This window comes from Babylonia areolata, chromosome 15 (assembly GCF_041734735.1).
Source record: "Babylonia areolata isolate BAREFJ2019XMU chromosome 15, ASM4173473v1, whole genome shotgun sequence".
Lineage (NCBI taxonomy): Eukaryota > Metazoa > Mollusca > Gastropoda > Neogastropoda > Buccinidae > Babylonia > Babylonia areolata.
In genome coordinates this window covers 20,492,108-20,511,435 of record NC_134890.1, presented here as the reverse complement: position 1 = coordinate 20,511,435, position 19,328 = coordinate 20,492,108, and the positions used below count along the sequence as shown (strand labels likewise).

The window sequence follows — 19,328 nt, the reverse complement described above, 5'->3', positions numbered from 1 at the left end:
GCACATACAATAATTACTGGAAGAATATATGCATTGAGACAGATAGACAGAGAAAACATGTAATCAATCACAGACTGTAAGAGAAGACAGATTATGCTACACTCCAGAAAGAAACAATACATCACCCACTGCTGGTGACATAATCTGCTAGTTAAATTATCACATAATCTGAAAGAAAGGAAAAATCAGTATGTACACGAATGACATCTGTACATTTTCACATGTACACATTTTTATATGTACACATGTACAGATTTTATATTAAATTTGTATTGTATATCACTATACAATTTTCTCACAACAGATTTCAAAGTATCTGTGAAGAAACTTGACATTTCAATAACAAAAAAACTCCGTTTCAGGCAGATCAAAGTATGTTCACAAAAGCAAACACATTTAACATGTTGGGTCATTCACACCAGGAAGCTGACAGATTTGTTTGATGCAAGGTCAGGCGTAAGACAGGGCTACATCTTGTGACAAATGATTTTCCTGATTGTTAACTGCATCATGAAAAAGACCACCCTAAATGTGAACACTGGCATCCAATAGACCTTCACCAACTACTGGAAGATCTTGATTTCACCAATGATGTTAAGCCTTCTTTTACACAGAAGCTAAGACATACAAGAAAAACTAACCCATCTTTCAAAGAAACAGAGAGAACAGGCCAAAAACTAACACCAAGAAGACAGATTCCAAGAGAATCAACACCAGACAACAAGACCCAATCCATCTGAAAGACAATAGAATTTAAAGAAACTGAGAGGTTTGTCTGTCAAGGTCACTAGTATAGTCAGTAAAGATGTAGGCGCATATGAAGATGCCTTTTTAACATTCCATCAACAGAAATAGTCCAGAATACTCCTCTCCAATTTCATCATGGCACATGAGAATTCCAACAACAACAACAAAATTAACTACAGAAACAGTACAGAGTCCTCTGTACTTCGAATATATTTTAACAAATAACATGATCATGGTTACTACTTACTTCAAAACATTGTACAATGTGAACAAAATCAATGATGTTAAAAAGTTTATACATCTCAATCCAACATTTTACATCTGGTGATTTTTATTTGTTTGTTCGCTGATGGTGTATAATATTGCTGCCTTTTGACACACAGATCTACTGTATTCCTGTTACTCAGACACAGACCGAGTGTTCATGACTGGAACGGAAATGAGAAATGTACTGCTAACCAAAAACAGCAGTAATACCTGTTTAATGGTAATTTCTAAAGACATAAAGTTAATCCAGCTGCACAAAAGACAAAAACAAGTAAGAATATATATATCTTTTTTTTTAACTTACGGAATTTCTACTATGTCTCCTCTAAAAGTCTCTTTCTTCCCAACACTGGTGCCCTGCATCATGCAATGAGACTGTTTTGCAGGTGCTAGACAGGTCACATGCACATGTGGTTGTGTCAGTGATAAGACTGTTGAGACTTATAACACCAGCAAAATCAGAAGAACACTGCAGAGAAAATGGGACCATGATAAAGATCCTGATCTAAAAAGCTAATATCTCCTTGACACACTTCGAACATTACTGAAGTCACAATTGCACTCAGATACCGCTAACAACTTTCCCATTAACTGTTAAGCAGTTCTTACAAGATGTGACTCACAGCACTAGATGTTATTGTATACTGTTTGTTTCCAAACTCTTCAACAAAACAACACCTAATAACCTTCAATAATATCTACGGTGACAGTGAATAAAATATTCAACAAAGTCAATACAGAATAAGGATTCCAGTGAAAACAATTGTCCATATGCAAACCTGTAGATCTGTTCAATTTCAAAAACACAGAATAATGTTTGAAACAGAAGCAAAGTGTTCAAGCAGCAGACCTGTGCTTTGTACATCCTTTAGTCATTCCATGACCCAGTGAAGCCCCCTAAGGGATGTAGACAGACAGGACTTCCTGGACAGTAGCTCAGCTGACAACATGAAACAAGATTTTGTGCTGTGTACAGCCCTCACTCCATTACACAGCAAGGTCCCCTGTGCTGTGTACAGCCACAACCCAGTGAGGCCCCCTAAGGGATGTAGACAGGCAGGATTTCATGGACAGCAGCTCTGCAAACAGGGCACCAGGTACCAACCAGCTGCTGTGCACAGGAGTCACAGCAGGTGATGTGGCAGCATGGCTTGAAGACGGTGTTCATCTCCGCTGACAGACACACCTTGCAGGTCATGCGGCCAGTATCTGCTGGCACTTCTGCTGCAGCTGCTGCACCTTGTGCTGCCTGATGGGCTGTGAGCACACAACGTGAAAACAGGTTGATGCAGTGTTGTCATGTTATCTGTATTAGAGTGACATATGATGATAATGACAATTATCTTCTCTAAAGACACCAACAGTTGTTTTTTTCAAACACATATATGGAGACGGATAAAAAAAGATAATAAGGACTAAAAGTCCTTATAACTAAAGCTAATTTCCTGTCTCAGTGCAAAAGATTTGTTTCTTATTAATAGTATTTTACATTTAACCCAATATGAAAAATAACTGTGCACAAACATTCATCACTATATATATATATAATACAACTATCAATGAATATGAGGTGTCACAAGAAATAAATGTTATTGATATTTTCAAAACATTTAAAGGCAAAACAATAAAAGTGAATGAAGTGCAAGAGATGTACACAAAAAAATATTTCAACATCTGCAAATATGAGTCCAAAAGAGACAAAACTGCGGTCTAGTCAGGTATAACAACAACCTCTTTCTCATGAGTGAATTCCAACTGCCTAAATTTGCTGTCTTTGAAGGGTTTCTATTCCCCTATCTCCTGACTCCCCACTCCACTATTTTTTCTTTACGTTCCTTTTCTTCTTTTGTTGTTGTTGTTGTTATTATTGTTGTTGCTGTTTTGTTATTAATTTTGAAAGTCATTGTAAAGTCATTGTATGACAAAAGTTTCATCTCCACCAGTTTTCCTCAACTAACTTTTTGTTCTATTTGATAATTTTGGTCCAGTGGTCAATAACATCTCAACTATTACTTCTTTTCTTTTTCTTTCTTTTTTTTTTTTTTTTTTTAATATCTTGCCTTATTGTCTTCTTTCACATTTCCAATATCACACATTGCTGGCAGCTTTGTGAACTGATGGGATTGTGATTTTCCTTCTATAAAGATTGGAAACACCATCAAACTGAAAGTGGAGTCTTTACACTGCTGTTGGGGGTTGTTCACCAACATTAATGAAATATCTGAGAAGTCTACACAGAATGTAAAGTTCACATTTATAAGTAATACATGTAGTTCTTTCCCTCTGACAGAATCATTGAACAAGCTAGTTGAGTAGTTCTCTCCCTTAGAATGAAACAGGTTCCAGTTGCTTTCTTTGAAGGATACCCCTAAGTTTTTTGTCTGTTTTGTTTTTTTAAAAGAATATTTGTAAAGTCGTTTTCAGATTGAAGAGTTAATATCTACACTTGCTTTACCGCACTAACATAGTGCTCCATTTAAAATTTAGTTTTACTTTAAGTCTGTTCTTCCCTTTCAGCTGGTTACAATCCCACATACTACATCACTGTAGTCACCAATGCATTATGTAACACAACATCACCCACTACAATATAACATACCATCAACCATTATGTAACACACTCTCAAGTTGTAAACAACACAGACAGAACGCACCATCAACAACAGAACTGACTTAACAGTAAAAACCTACCTGCTGCCTCCTGTCCACCGTGACCCCTCTCTGCCAGCTGGGCCTGCAGACTGCTGATCCTCCGCTCCATGTAAGCCAGCAGTATCTGCAGCTCCCTCTCCTTCTGCTGAAGTTCTTCATCCTGGCTCACCACCACCTGTCTCTGGAGCTGCAGTTCTTCTCTGTGCACCTGCAGTTGTTGATCTTTGTTCTGGATGACTTGATCTTTGTTCTGGATGACTTGATCTTTGTTCTGTAGTTCTTGATCTTTCTGATAGTTGAGGTGACGCTGTTTACACAGGTCAGTAAAATTGGCATCATTGGCTCTCAGCTGTCCAATCAAGATGTCCTTTGTGGGAAAGCGACCTGGTGCAATAAGGCAAAAACGATGTATCACAAACTGGAGACCGCTAATTCAGATTCATGTCAACAGATTTTGTTAAAAATTTCAAACAAAGGTATGTACAAATCTGAATGCATGATCTAATAACTTTTCAGTGTTATCTAGATATATATACAAATGAAGAAAGTTTATAAGATCTGTAGGTTGTTTAAACAAGACTCACTTTTGATAAGAGGTATCCAATGTTGTTTAGACCATACATCTCTCTCTTCAGGGACTGTGTTAAGTGGAAAGCTTCTAATTATATATATATATTGTTGGAGCAACTGTGTGACTTCCCCTCTGAGTGTGTGTTGCATGCTGACTGTTTCCACAGTAATCTTTCATATTTTGATATACAGATATACAGATTAATCATAAAAAAAATTCAGAGAATTTTTTTTTTTCTGGAGAAACTTTTAAGATATTAACATACATCCTGTGAACTTATATAAACTGATAAAAGTATAACAAAAATTAGTGAGTTATGAACGTTTCACTGACGCTTTTATTCAACCATTCATGTCCCAACACAGCAGCAATTCATTTAATCAAATGATCTGCCATTCCAGGGACTTTAGTTAACCCCTAGGCTGCCTATATGATGAGATAACTTGTCATCTTAAGCATGTATGCTTCTCAGCCACAATGATGAGATAACTCATCATCGAAATATTCTGACTTTTCCCTGGTTTCCATTCACTACACTGACGAAAATACCAGTAGCTTTAGGCTGGGGAATCTTTCTAAATTCTATTCATAGCTAGAAACACCACCTACGTCATGAGGCAGTCCTTTATTTGAACGTTTTGGTTGGGTTACTGTCGTAGTGTTTGCCTGGCTCCTTTCCTCGCTCGCTCAACAAAATGTCGGACTGACGCCGTGCTCAAGACATGCCATCATGGGGAACTAAATCAACCAAGATTGCTTTCTTTAGCTGATGCTCAGAAAGAATTGAAGCGTAAATTCAAAGGAGAAGACAGTGATGAACATTTATAGGACGATCTGACAGAAAATAAAGGGAGCAATCAAGAGAGTGGCCAAGATACACAACCAGTGAGTGATGCTGGCTGCACAGCTCTAGCAGACAAGAAAGAGACCAATTATTAGCAGGGCACAGTGTGAGGGATGTTCTTGGCATTCAGCCAACGCGGTCTGATTAGAACTGGATAAAGTGACTGTGTGAAAGGGGTGAAGAGGAAAGGGGTGGAGACTGAGTCGGTGTGGCCTCACAGCCACTTTTAAAAAAATTTTTTTTTATTGTGGCTGTTCTAGTATGATTTTGAGTGTGCAGATATCCATTTGTCCAGAAAATATATTTTAGTGCAAACTACATGACTAATGTTTATAATGAACAAGTTGAAAATTTGACAAAAAACAAGACTGATTTCAAAACAACAGCATGTCAATAAAAATATATAAAATGGGAAAACATCATGTGTTTTGTATTCTTATTCACTTACCTTTCAGAAAATATATACTTTTATGGGTCTTTCTCCGATAACAAAGAGCACAGATTTTTTTGAAAATTTATACCCACTTTTTGTGTAAAAACCCTGGGCAATAGATTTTAATTAAATCTTATATTCCTGGCAGCGAAAGGGTTAATACCAACAAGATTTTCAAGAAATGCCATCAGTGTGACATAATTATGTCAGAAAAGAAATATCTCAACCAACAAGACAGAAGCTTAACCAAACATGTACTTCGCTCTGTACAACTTCACAGCACACTCACTAGTGCGATAGAAATAAGTCAGAACAGCATGACGGATGTCAGCAATGGAGTACTGACTTGTGTTGAGAGCGGCATTCACTGCAGACACGTCCATGGTCAGAGAACCAGGCGTGGAAGTCAAGACATGTCCTGTGTTGCTGGCTGCTTCTGTGGACAGAGACAGGTTTTGAGTTCTGTGCATGCATGCATGCGTGCGTGTGTGCGTGCGTGCATGTGTGTGTGTGTGTGTGTGTGTGTGCGTGCCTTATGCAAAAATTGCTTGGTGTAAGCACCCATGCAATTATCTAAATGATCATAACAACATGTGAACATTACCTTGAAGATGTTAAACAAAGGATGCAATGTCATGAGCTCATAGTCATGGGTTTGTAAGATCAAGTGGCCTGTATAAAGGTAACTAATGCTCCCTGTTAGTAAGATTAAGTGTTCTGTATAATGTTAACTAATACTCCCAAACAAAACATGACAATTCATAAAAACAGAAAGAAATTCCCTGGCTTTGCCAAATTCATGCAAAAAGAAAGAAACAATCTGACCAGGCTCAACAGACATGAGATGGAGCCAACAGCCAGTGAACATTACCAGAACTTACTCTATAAGAGATTAATCTCACAACTTACTTTACTGGAGATTAATCTCTTTCTTTTAAATCACTCAAGATAATATGAGGGGAATCTCCCCCTCTCCTCACAAACATTTAGCCACAATATACCGACATAAGTATGTGCATGCAAATACACAGCATAAAAGCACTCACAACACACACACACACACACACACACACACACACACATGTACTCACGCACGCACATACACATAAACTAAACATCTTTAATCAATTGATGCTGCTGAGAGTCTTATTTAAAAAATAAATTGTTCAGTTGATTCTCACACACATTTCAAAAGATCACAGTTGTTCACCAACACACAGCTGCCAAAAAGACATTTTTTTCCAAACAATCATACAGAACATGTCAAAAAAGAAAAAGAAAAAAAAAGAAATGTGTTATTTTCATGCCACATAATGTATGATAATAGATATTCTGTCACTTAGTAACTGACTTTGTGTTTAGTGACTGACCTGAAGACTTGGCATGGGTTGGAAAGTCAGCTACTGTTAAAATCTGAAACACAACAACACCCATTTGATTACAAGGACATGTTATTTTTCCCAGTGATGATAACTTTATTGAATTGTATAAAAATATAAACACTAGGTCTTAGAGGGCTGGTACTCTTTTGATCTGCAGCAACTGTTCTTGAAAAAGGTTTTTTTCTCTCAGTCTTGATCTCTTTCTCTCAAAAGATCTTATACCAAAAACTTAATCATGTTAACCTATGTTCAGTGCGAAAGTGCTCATCGATTACATCTACATCTATTTAGAATTAGATGCTGTCATAAATCAACAAATATACTGCAACAAATGCCCATACCAAACTCACAAACAATGAAATATACTCTTCCCTTTCATCCCAAGACCAAAAGCATTTTGAAAAAAAGACAAAAAAAGACCGAACAACTTCCTCAGTTTATGATTTTGACATGCAGTTCTGATATAAAAAACATGTATACACAGAACTGCAAGTATATATTTCAAGAGACAATTTGTTCAATAACTTATCTGATATATGATATAAATGGCAGAGACCTGTATGTTACAATCACTGTGTTCAACAGGTTATATATTCTGTGCATTTTTATACCAGATGAAACAATGGACATTAAATATAACTGATTTGGCCATCTTATTCTCTCTCTTTGTCATACACAATGTGTGTGTGTAAGAGAGAGAGAGAGAAAGAGTGTGTGTGTGTGTCTGTGTATAGTGTCTGTGTGTGTGTCTGTGGCTGTGTCAGTGTGTGTGTCTGAAAGAGAGACAGATCAAAAGACACAGAGACAGAAAAGGAGTCTAAAACAGATGCCCCCATCTTCCCCATCATTACCACTCACTCACTGCCCCTCCCCACTCCAATATTATTCTGATTTTGAACAAAAGTCTTAGAAATATATTTCTTTTGTTCACTTTTCTTCTCGATAACTGATTATAAAAAAAATTACCTTACCAGCACAAAGAGGTAATAAATTTATATGTTAAAATATGGTCCAAATTGTTCTGTGTGCTCACAGTATTGTTACTCTACTATCACAACATTGTTCAAAATGAGTAAAAGAGTTCAAGGGAGATTACCTGTGCCTGGGCAGCCTGTTGAGCTAAATGATGTCCCTTGGCCTGAACCAAAGGGCAGGCTGGCATGTGCAGAGCGTGCTGCTCCCAGGGCTTGGAGCCTGGCTTCCACTGGTGCAGACCCAGGCCACAGTAAAAACACCGCACCTTGTCTGCACAACCTGAAATGACACAACCAGCATTATACACATCTTCTCACAAGTATATAATATGTACTTATAATTAAATAGTTGAAATCACACCATTCTCCATAAACCTGTTTAAAATCAATCAGTGTTTCTTGTACAATAATCCAGGTCGATAACCTAAGCCTAAGGATCATTTTGTAAAATCTGGATATCACAGGTAATGAAATTAAAAAAGAAAGAAAAAAAACCCATGTGAACACACTGCACTGTCAAATCTCACAAGCTGATTTTCTTGGTAGAACTTGTCAAATTCAAATTATTTACCATCCAATAAATCAATGAAGGGAATAGAATCAATGAATTTTTCCATATTTCACTTTCAGACAACAGCAAAGTCATGTCTGCATTTGCTATGACCACAGACCTATTTCCCATTAACTGATACATCCACAACCAAGGGCTGCAGCTCTGAGATAAATGAGGCATTCCATGAGCTGCAGGGACCGGTCATTACTGGATCTAATGTATGCAAAAAAACAAGAGAGCGAGAGAGAGAATAAAAAGTACTTCACTTAGATTCCTTTCATAATGTTTTTCAATTACCCCTAAATTGTGCTTTACAAATTACACACTGCTGTTAATTCTTACAACATTTCAGATTTTTTCAGTTACTTGGACTCATCTTACTTATCAGTCTCTGGAACAAAAATTCTATGTACTGGTTTAAAAAAAATAAAACATTTAATTAATTAATGACTGCCAGTTTCAAGCATTTCTCCAGCATAACTAATGTGCTTGAAAGAGACTGCCACTACTGGAACAGACAAAAAGTCACAGAGAGGGAGACAGAGAGATGAGGGAGAGAGAGAGAGAGTCTCAAGTCTTGACATATATTCATTGATTAGATTAGGCCTTAGAAAGGGAGTTGAACAACTAGCATGAGTAGAAAATGAACCAAATCTTTTACAAAGAATTTTGTTCATAATCTATTTCCTGAATCATTCAATTAGGTTTCAGTCACACACACACACACACACACACACACTCTCTCTCTCTCTCTCTCTCTCTCAAAATGTAACCTTGTATGTGTAAGATCATTTGTTTAGCATTTTACCCTGCCATTTAAGCAGATACACTCCATTTTCAGTGGAGTGCATTCTGGTTATGTTCTTGGTTCCATGACCCATCAAACGCTGACATGAAATCCAGGATCTCTGATGTTTGTATTTGATGTTCTGCATGCGTACACACAAAGGGGGTTCAGGCGCTAGCAGGTTTACACAAATGTTCATGTGGGAGACCACTATCAGAACAAGAAAGGCAAGGCCTTCAAGACTCACTTGTGATACACTTTTAAAAAAATCCAAGCTTTTTATGTATTGAGTATAATGCATTTACTGTTATATTTATATTTTTTGTATTCTCTAAACTTGGCACTTTGATCTGATATTCGACCCAACAAAAGATCTGTCATTATTATCATTTTTTGTTCAAACAGGAACTTCTTTTGCTAAGCATGGAAGTTTTATTTATTGCAAATGTTTTGATGTAGACAGTAGAACAAGGGAAATTACTCTGCTGGGGAACTTAGTTTGCTTTAAACTGATCTTTCTCATCTTAAACATTACATTTTGAAATTATACTCAATACATAAAAAGCTTGGATTTTTTTTTATAAAAAGTGCATCACAAGTGAGTCTTGAAGGCCTTGCCTCTCTTGTTTCAAAATGTAATGTTTAAGATGAGAAAGATCAGTTTAAAGCAAATTAACTCCACTAGCATTACAGAGTAATTTCCCTTTTTTACTATCTGCACCAAATGTTTGCAAAATAAATAAAACTTCCATGCTTGGCAAAAGAAGTTCCTGTTTGAACAAAAAATGATAATAATGACTGCTCTAGCTGTTGGGTCAGAACATCAGATCAAAGTGCCAAGTTTAGAGAATACAAAAAATATAAATATAACAGTAAATGCAGTTTGCATATAATTAGGCTCCATTCTTTTTTTTTTTTTTGTGCCCATCCCAGAAGCGCAATATTGTTTTAAACAAGATGACTGGAAAGAACTGAATTTTTCCTATTTTAATGCCAAATTTGGTGTCAACTAACAAAGTAGTTGCAGAGAAAATGTCAATGTTAAAGTTTACCACGGACACACAGACACACACAGACACACACAGACAACCGAACACCAGGTTAAAACATAGACTCACTTGGTTTACACAAGTATTATGATAATACATAAAACATACAATACATAAAAAGCTTGGATTTTTTTTAAAAGTGTATCACAAGTGAGTCTTGAAGGCCTTGCCTTTCTTGTTTTGTTTTTTTTGTTTGTTTTTTTCTCAAGGCCTGACTAAGCACGTTGGGTTACGCTGCTGGTCAGGCATCTGCTTGGCAGATGTGGTGTAGCGTATATGGTTTTGTCCGAACGCAGTGACGCCTCCTTGAGCTACTGAAACTGAAACTCTTGTTTCCTAGATATTTTACTAACACCATGTTTGTGCCTGTATATGTGTGTGCGTGTGTATGTCATTGTGTGTTTCATTGTTTCCCTTTCTTATGTATAACTTATAACGCCATGGTCTAATTTTTGTTTAGTACTGTGTTGTGTAGATCCTATTCAGGGTGGGGACTGGATGTAAGAAAGCACACCAGTGCTTATCTTATAGTATTACTATTAGTATTATACTCGAAATAAAGAATTTTGTCTTGTTTTGTCTCTCTCTCTCATTCTCTCACTCTCTCCCTCCATCCATTCCTCCCTCCCTCTCCACTAGACTTTGTAAAAAAACAAACAAAAAAAAAACATTCAATATGATGATAATTGAGATATAGAGAGGAAAAGAAAACTGGGCTTCTTGTGTAAGAAACATTGATTGTCAGATTTATCAGCTTCGTGGAAGTGTCATGGTACAAGTTATGAGTAAGTTATGTTTGTTTTCAGAATTTAAATCCATTTTGCATGATACATTTATAATACAAAATTGTCATTCAGATATCGAAAGTGCAAATATGTATAGTTGCTTTCATTCATTTAAGTAGATTTCAAGCAGAAGATTTTCTAACAGTCAAAAGACAGGTGCAATGGCTGGATAAGTCTCGTCTGAGTTTCCCCAAGTATGATTTTTAATGCACTTGGTACGTTAAGAATGGAGATTTTTGACTCACTTATGTAAACCAAGTGAGTCTATGTTTTAACCTGGTGTTCGGTTGTCTGTGTGTGTGTGTGTGTCTGTGGCAAACTTTAACATTGACATTTTCTCTGCAACTACTTTGTCAGCTGACACCAAATTAGGCATAAAAATAGGAACAAGAAAGGCAAGGCCTTCAAGATTCACTTGTGATACACTTTTTAGAAAATCCAAGCTTTTTATGTATTGAGTATAATGCATTTACTGTTATATTTATATTTTTTGTATTCTCTAAACTTGGCACTTTGATCTGATATTCGACCCAACAAAAGATCTGTCATTATTATCATTTTTTGTTCAAACAGGAACTTCTTTTGCTAAGCATGGAAGTTTTATTTATTGCAAATGTTTTGATGTAGACAGTAGAACAAGGGAAATTACTCTGCTGGGGAACTTAGTTTGCTTTAAACTGATCTTTCTCATCTTAAACATTACATTTTGAAATTATACTCAATACATAAAAAGCTTGGGTTTTTTTTTTTAAAAAGTGCATCACAAGTGAGTCTTGAAGGCCTTGCCTCTCTTGTTTCAAAATGTAATGTTTAAGATGAGAAAGATCAGTTTAAAGCAAATTAACTCCACTAGCATTACAGAGTAATTTCCCTTTTTTACTATCTGCACCAAAACGTTTGCAAAACAAATAAAACTTCCATGCTTAGCAAAAGAAGTTCCTGTTTGAACAAAAAATGATAATAATGACTGCTCTAGCTGTTGGGTCGAATATCAGATCAAAGTGCCAAGTTTAGAGAATACAAAAAATATAAATATAACAGTAAATGCAGTTTGCATATAATTAGGCTTCATTCTTTATTTTTTTGTGCCCATCCCAGAAGCGCAATATTGTTTTAAACAAGATGACTGGAAAGAACTGAATTTTTCCTATTTTTATGCCAAATTTGGTGTCAACTGACAAAGTAGTTGCAGAGAAAATGTCAATGTTAAAGTTTACCACGGACACACACACACACACAGACAACCGAACACCAGGTTAAAACATAGACTCACTTGGTTTACACAAGTGAGTCAAAAATTAACAAAACGAAAGAAACAAACACAACACACACCAGACCATAAACCTGAATGGGGGGCACAGAGAGAGAGAGAGCAAAAAGATTTGTTTTACAGTTTATTTCTTCATCAGTTTTTACTGAGCAGAAAACATGCTAGTATGCATAGCAAATTTTATACAATCTTGTATTTTTTCATGCCAAGTAAAAATGGCTGATTCAGTGATTGACCCACCTGTATAAAAGAAACCAGCTTCGGTCATTTCTGAGGCTTGAAGCTCTTCAACATATAATCCATGGGGCCAGTTCTCATAAGTCCCTGCACGACGACTTTCCTCCTCATACTGTGGGTGGGACACTGCAAAGGACTGCTGAGATTCTTTTTTCTGCAGCTGTTGCAGAAGGTGTTTGTGTCTGATACGTTCCTCCTCTGCTCTTGTGACGTTCCCAACGTCTTTCATCAGCACCAGTGGGCAAAGGACACTATTTTCAGCATGCATTTGTTGCACATCAAAAGAGTCGAAAGGAAACACAACTGCACAAAAAACACACTGTACCTCTCCTGTGTCCGATTTGAATACAAACCCTTGCTCCGCCCATTTTATGGACAACCTGCAGTTAGTGTCCGTAAATGTTTTGTGCCGACGACTTGCCAGCATCATAGACATATCACCAACTTTTGGTGAAAATGGAAACGGAAACGAAGCCTCCCTGCTCAGGACACTCACGTTGAAATGATCAGAGTCATCAAGACGTGAATCGTAACCGGAATCATTGGTATGGTCGTTCGTGTCCGAGTCCGCTGGAAACCAACGATGCCGAGCCTCCTCCACACGCGGATGACTCTGGATCGCGTCGTCAGCTGATGGTGTGTTCAGAAACAGGCACTGATGGTTTAGAACAATGTGGACAGCGAAAGGGGATTCTCCATCCCAATTGCTATACGTTATGTGGCACATTTCACAAGTTACCTCGTCAGTTTGAGCATTTTCGCTTCTACTGAAGCCAGCTTTGGCAAACTTTGCAGGAGAATTGGAGATGCTTCTCCACTCTGGAAGTTTTGTTCGATAAAACGTAAACAGGCGATTCATTTCAGGTGTTCTGCTGTTGAAATCCATGATCGCTGTCTACTGAGACATACAAAGTTTGTACTTCACTTCTCAACCAAACCACAGTGTTTTTAGTTTGCTAGCTAAATTTAGTATCAGCATGGCGTCACACATGTGTGAAAATCAAATTGCGGGTGATGGGTAATATTAACAATTTTGCCCGCGACTCTTCTATGTTGAAGTCGGAATGGCTGTGTACCCGAATGGGTATACCCGTTTTGGCGTAAAATAGTATCCACTTATGGTTCGACATTCTTATACTCTACTTAACATTTTTGCCCGTCAGCAGTACAAAACATACGTGAAAAAATACAAAACGGGCAAAAATGTTAAGTAGATATATATAGAAATGTCTACTACAGCAGACGATTTTAAAGGAAACTTGGATCGATTAGAAAGGTGTCTAAAAAGGGATGCTTTTGGGGGCATTCCTTGCACCTAGCAAGGGGCTTGGAAAGAATGGGGGATACGCAAAGTGAAGGCGAAAATGTCACGGACGGGCATTATCGATTTTGCCCGTCTCTTGTACAAAACATACATGAAAACGATTAAGACGGGAGTGTGAATGTATACACAAGTTTGAGTTTGTGTCAGTACTTGCAATGAAACTTGTCTCGAGTCCAAACGTGTCTTAAAACGGATGTCTTTGTGGGGCATTCCATGCATCTAGCATGGGGCTGGAAACAGAAACGGGAATTTGCAAAGTGAAAGAGAAATTCGAAAAGAATACGGGAACGTTGTCGGTGTCCGATCTGCGATACGGGACGTATATAAAGCAGTTCGATCGAAAGCGGTCAGTGTGCGCAATCGCCGGTTATTTGAAGTGAAGACGGAATGAACTGTACCGTGCTTCGCGGCGAGAGAATGAAATCCACTCAGAGTGGAGGACGAGACAAATGGGTTCCGATCCTAACATGAACTACTGTGTACTTTCGGAGAGAATGTCGATCGGTGGATATATATCATTTTTATTTCTCCTCAGAAACACTCCACGGCAGGCACTGGTCAGTTTGATCACAGGTGCGTGACTGGAGCCACTGTTTATGACGGAATGAACTGCAGTTTTAAAGGAACACTGGTTTGGCAGTAGATGCGTTACTGGGACCACCGTTTATGACGGAATGAACTGGAATGTTAAGGGGACATTGGCTTGGATACATGTTACCCAACGGGTGCTCCGGTCAGAGAAGTAACTCCACAGCAGGGTCCCTGTCCTGTGTCGTCACAGTGCCCTCGTTCCACAGTGCAGTCTCTAGTCGGGGGATCAGGCGGCGGCCTCGTCATGCGTGTTTGGGAAGCTGCCCTCGTGGTGTGACAGTGCCAGTAATGATCTTCTGCACAACACAATATGTGTATGTACTTACACACACACACACACACACACACACACACACACACACACACACACACACACACACACACACACACACACACACACACACACACACACACACACACACACACACACACCCGGCAGAGTGACACACATAATGACACACACACACACACACACACACGTTACTATGGTGTTTAGAAGCGAAAACATCTCACCCGTAGACAAAACGGCACCTGCTTGAGATTCACACGTGGAAGGCGGAGAGAAGGGATCCATATGTAAAGTTTTCATCCGTTTATTCCTTCTGAAAATAGTGAAAGATGTCAAACCAGATTTCTTCGCCAGTCTTTGTTTTAGTCTGTCGTGATCTGTCATTCGTGAAATGGGTGACCTGAAATATGCGGTATAGACTCACTCACTTGTGTGTGTGTGTGTGTGGGGGGGGGGGGGGGGGGTCCACACGAGCAGGGCGTGACGGCCCGGCAGTGAACTTGGGTGGTGATGCCAGCCTTTCAGCTGCTCTGTGGGTTTCCTGCAACAACATACTTCAGTGTTCGTGACTGCATTACTTGGCAGTGTTGTAGGCTTACTGAGATAAAAACGGAATGAATCGATATTGAAACAAACATCGTGTGAAAATCAGTTTCACGTTTGTAAACAGAATGGAGTGCAATGTTAATACTTGTGTGTTCTCTTTAATTTCTTATCTGTTAAAAGTGTGTGATTGTAGACGAATGTAATAGAGATTCTTTCCGTCTTTTATTATATGCCCCATAGTGTCCCTACACCATCACTTGCCATACCACCCTCCCCCCGCACCCCCCCACCCCCCCCACACACACACTTCGGAGACTTGTATACGCGCAGGCATACCCCCTGCACAGCCTCACTACACGCACACATGATGGCACAGCGTCATTCACAAAAACTGACTGAATGAAAAGAATAAAACAGCTTGCATGAAACACTCACGTGTGTACGACGGAAAAACAGGATGACGGCAGTCTCCTGTGGTGGGCCGGTTCGTTCCTTTCGGCCTGTTTCGTTGTACGTCCTTGCTGTATCGGTTCCGAGAGCACTGACCGGGTACACGTGGAAATCCACACACTCGGATTTTCATTCCCTGTATTGCAGTGCTCAAATGCGTTGCACAGAGGACTTCACATTAAAAATGAGCGGGACTGGTGGGACCTTCCTCAACAACGTGCTGTGAAGAAAAGTAACATTCCGAAATTGGAAAGTGCATTTTAACGACCGAGTCAGTGTCCGTGCTGAACTTGAACCGTTTCAACTGGACAGCTGGACGTTCCTTTCTCGTGATGCTTGCGCCGGCTGTGAATGTTCAAGTCAGCGATTTCGCGCGCGTGCGCGCGCTCGTGTGTGTGTGTGTGTGTGTGTGTGTGTGTGTGTGTGTGTGTGTGTGTGTGTGTGTGTGTGTGTGTGTTAACTTCATTCCGTGATTGCCCGTGGTGTGTGTTAGACAGCTTCTTTCCTCGACAGCACGTGTCACGTACGTGTGTGCTGTGTCCTGTGTTGCATGTCAGTATGCTCCTGGCTTTCCGTGGAGAACTGAGGACGAGACAAAATAATTAGCTGCACAGATGGCCATTCTTTCCATACGCACAGACTTGTTCATGTTACGTTCTGAACCCATCTTGTCTAGTCCTCCACTCTGGTATTCATCCTCCCGCGAAGCGCGGTGCAGTTCATTCCGTCTTCACTTCAGGTACAAGATTGTGCACAGTGACCTCTTTCCTACGTCCCCTTCGTGCACATCCACTTCGGCAGACCAGGGACAGGTCGTGCATGTACAATTACAACATTCCTTCAGCATGTGTCTGTGTGTCAGTGAACAGTGACAACTTCATTCCGTGTTTGTGTGTCCGAATAGTCGCCGGGGCTGACAATTTCATTCTGTAACTGATGATGTGCGTGAACACTCACAAGTTCATTCCAGGATTGTGTGTGTAGGCATTGACAACTGACTTCATTCCGTAGTTTGGTGCGTGTACACTGACAACTTCATTCCGTCAAAGTGTGTGTGTGGCTCTGTGCAAAACATGTGGAATCGTGTATCGGTAAGTACAATCGCAAACCCTTGTGTCGTCGTACACTTTCGTTTTCAGCCTCGCGCGACCGCCGGACGCCACACTTCATTCCGCCGTTTACAGTTTCGAACTGAAGTGCACACCTCTTGCGCGCTTACCTCTTGCCATCGGAATTGCGCATGACCGTTTACAAATAATTCAGACGGGCAAAATCGAAAATACCCGTCCGTGACATTTTCTCCTTCACTTTGCGTATCCCCCATTCTTTCCAAGCCCCTTGCTAGGTGCATGGAATGCCCCAAAAAGCATCCCTTTTTAGACACCTTTATAATCAAGCCAAGTTTCGTTTAAAATCGTCAACTATAGTAGACAATTCTCTATATATCTAATTAACATTTTTGCCCGTTTCATAGTTTTTTCACGTATGTTTTGTACTGCAGACGGGCAAAAATGTTAAGTAGAATACAAGAATGTCGAACCAGAAAGGTGGACAACTTTTCGGTCCAAAGGGTATACCCATTTGGGTACACAGTGATTCCGACTTCAACATAGAAGAGTCGACGGGCAAAATTGTTGCTCTACTCTCTCGATCGCCTTCGTTGCTCGCAAATTATTTGGAGAGCTAATCAACTTTGAGAGTACAGATCATGTGACGTGCCTCATAAGTCATGAAAGCACTGGACTGTCCGGGGGGGTCTGGTACAGTGCGATTACCAGTAACTATGCTCAATGTGCTGCGAAAAGTAGGGCACGTAAAACGTCATATTTTCATAACAACAACAAACCGATCCAAAAACTTATACTAGTGGTTCATGCGTGCCAAGCAGATGTGGCGTTGCGTATTTGGATTTGTCCGAACGCAGTGACGTCTCCTTGAGAAACTGAAACTGGTTCAGCGCGGGAAGGGACATAACAAAATACACAGCAAACCAGCACACCGAAAATGTAACAGAGGGTTATGTCCCTTCCCAGCTCTTTTCTCCCCAAAGTCTACAAGACTGCAGGCCTTCAGCCGCAAACACACTGCTCGCGGTGAAAACTTGGCGACAGAAGCAAACATTAACATAATTCACAGAGTGCAGCGCGCAGCTGAATGACTCACGGCATGTTCTGACATGGTCACAGGCAGACGATGTAAGACCCAAACCTGTGACAGTTATGAATGGAAAGCTGGCTCAGGACGTGTGCCCGTTCGGCAGAGCAGCTTTACCAACCGTTTCGCGGTGGACTGGAAGCCCCGAGGCAAAGCAGAAGACATTTTTGCTGATAACTAGCACTGACAGGAGCGAGATCTGGCTTTCTCCGAACATGAGATCTCTTTATCGCACCCCATGGAGAACGAGTGGTTCCTCAGTCAGCATTCTGTGATTCACCGATTGTCTACAGTGGGCTCCGGGGATGCGGGAGGCAGTGTGTGCACAAACTAGGAAGTGACCTGTCAAAAAATCAACACTGAGCATGGAACGCGGGTATGTGCAATGTTTTTCTGCCTCTCACAGTGTTTTGTGCGTCTGCTCTCGCCCACGGATGTAACCACTTTTTGAATGCAAGTTTTAGATCACCCAGCTGTGGGGATTTGGAGGAAAGTTGGGTAATGTTAGCTCTTGTGAATGAAGTTCATTTTTGATTTTATATGCACACAAGCGAACCAAACACACACTCGCACATGCACACACCCACGCACACATGTGCGCGCGCACCCGCGCACGCACACACACACACCCGCGCACGTGCACGCACACACACACACACACACACACACACACACACACAGAGGATGTATGTCTATGAATGAGTGCGCGTATGTGTGTGTGTGCCCTGTTTGTGGGTATGGGTGGGTGTGCACTGTGTGTGTGTGTGTGTGTGTGTGTGTGTGTGCACTGTGTGTTTGTGTGTGTCTGTCTCCCCGTCTGTCTGTCTGTGTCTGTATGTCTGTGATGGGATAGTTCTATGAAAGGAGGGATGGAGAGACAGAGAGAGTGATTTTTTTTTCTGCCTGCACTTTATTTATTTTTGTGTGTGTATTGATAAAGTAAATTAAGTTGAAACAAAAGACACCATGTATGTCACAAAATTCATATTGATCTGTTTGCCTGATCTGCATCAGCACCATCATAATGTTATATACATTTTATGTGTTACTGTTATGATTTTTTTTTTTTTTTTTTTGATGGAAAAGATTATGTGTTGCGCTTCTGCTTCTAGTAATAGTGCTATGCATATGACTGTTCTGTATCACTATCAGTCAACAGTGAATGGGTACTTAAGTTGTTAAGAATATGTTTCATGACTTGTTTTGTTTATCAGTTTGATTGTAGAATGTTGTACATACCACTTGTTCAAATTGTTGCAATTGTCCTAAACTTAAGTTTTCAAGACTGTTGTTAGTGCTACTGTTTTGCTTGTAAATTAGAGGCATAAGACTTTACTAAGAGGCAGCTAACCAGAAGCATAACAACAAAAACCATTAAAAACACACAGATACCACACCCCCCCTCTCCATTCCTTCTCTCCAT

At 39.8% G+C, this 19,328-nt stretch overlaps 2 protein-coding genes across 6 annotated transcripts in view; one reads left to right on the top strand and one right to left on the bottom strand.

Moving 5' to 3' along the window:
* Positions 1–252: 252 nt before the first annotated feature.
* LOC143290478 (baculoviral IAP repeat-containing protein 3-like) lies at positions 253–13,549 on the bottom strand. Of its 2 annotated transcripts, none has more exons than XM_076599964.1 (6): positions 12,555–13,549; positions 7,993–8,150; positions 6,885–6,927; positions 5,804–5,950; positions 3,706–4,050; positions 253–2,271 (listed from the first exon to the last, which is right to left on the bottom strand). In XM_076599964.1, exons 1-6 carry the CDS (start codon positions 13,435–13,437, stop codon positions 2,054–2,056), a joined length of 1,794 nt encoding a protein of 597 aa, XP_076456079.1. In that variant the 5' UTR covers positions 13,438–13,549; the 3' UTR covers positions 253–2,053. The 2 variants fall into 2 exon arrangements, with proteins under 2 accessions (XP_076456079.1, XP_076456080.1); XM_076599965.1 differs by having other exon boundaries at positions 5,861–5,950.
* A 4,278-nt stretch (positions 13,550–17,827) lies between these two features.
* LOC143290476 (uncharacterized) overlaps positions 17,828–19,328 on the top strand; it is a 42,161-nt gene continuing 40,660 nt past the window's right edge. For all 4 annotated transcript variants that reach the window (XM_076599962.1, XM_076599963.1, XM_076599961.1 and 1 more), the window contains exon 1: positions 17,828–18,281. In XM_076599962.1, coding sequence (XP_076456077.1) covers positions 18,271–18,281 — 11 coding nt within the window. In that variant the 5' untranslated portion in view covers positions 17,828–18,270. The remainder of the gene's footprint in view (positions 18,282–19,328) is intronic.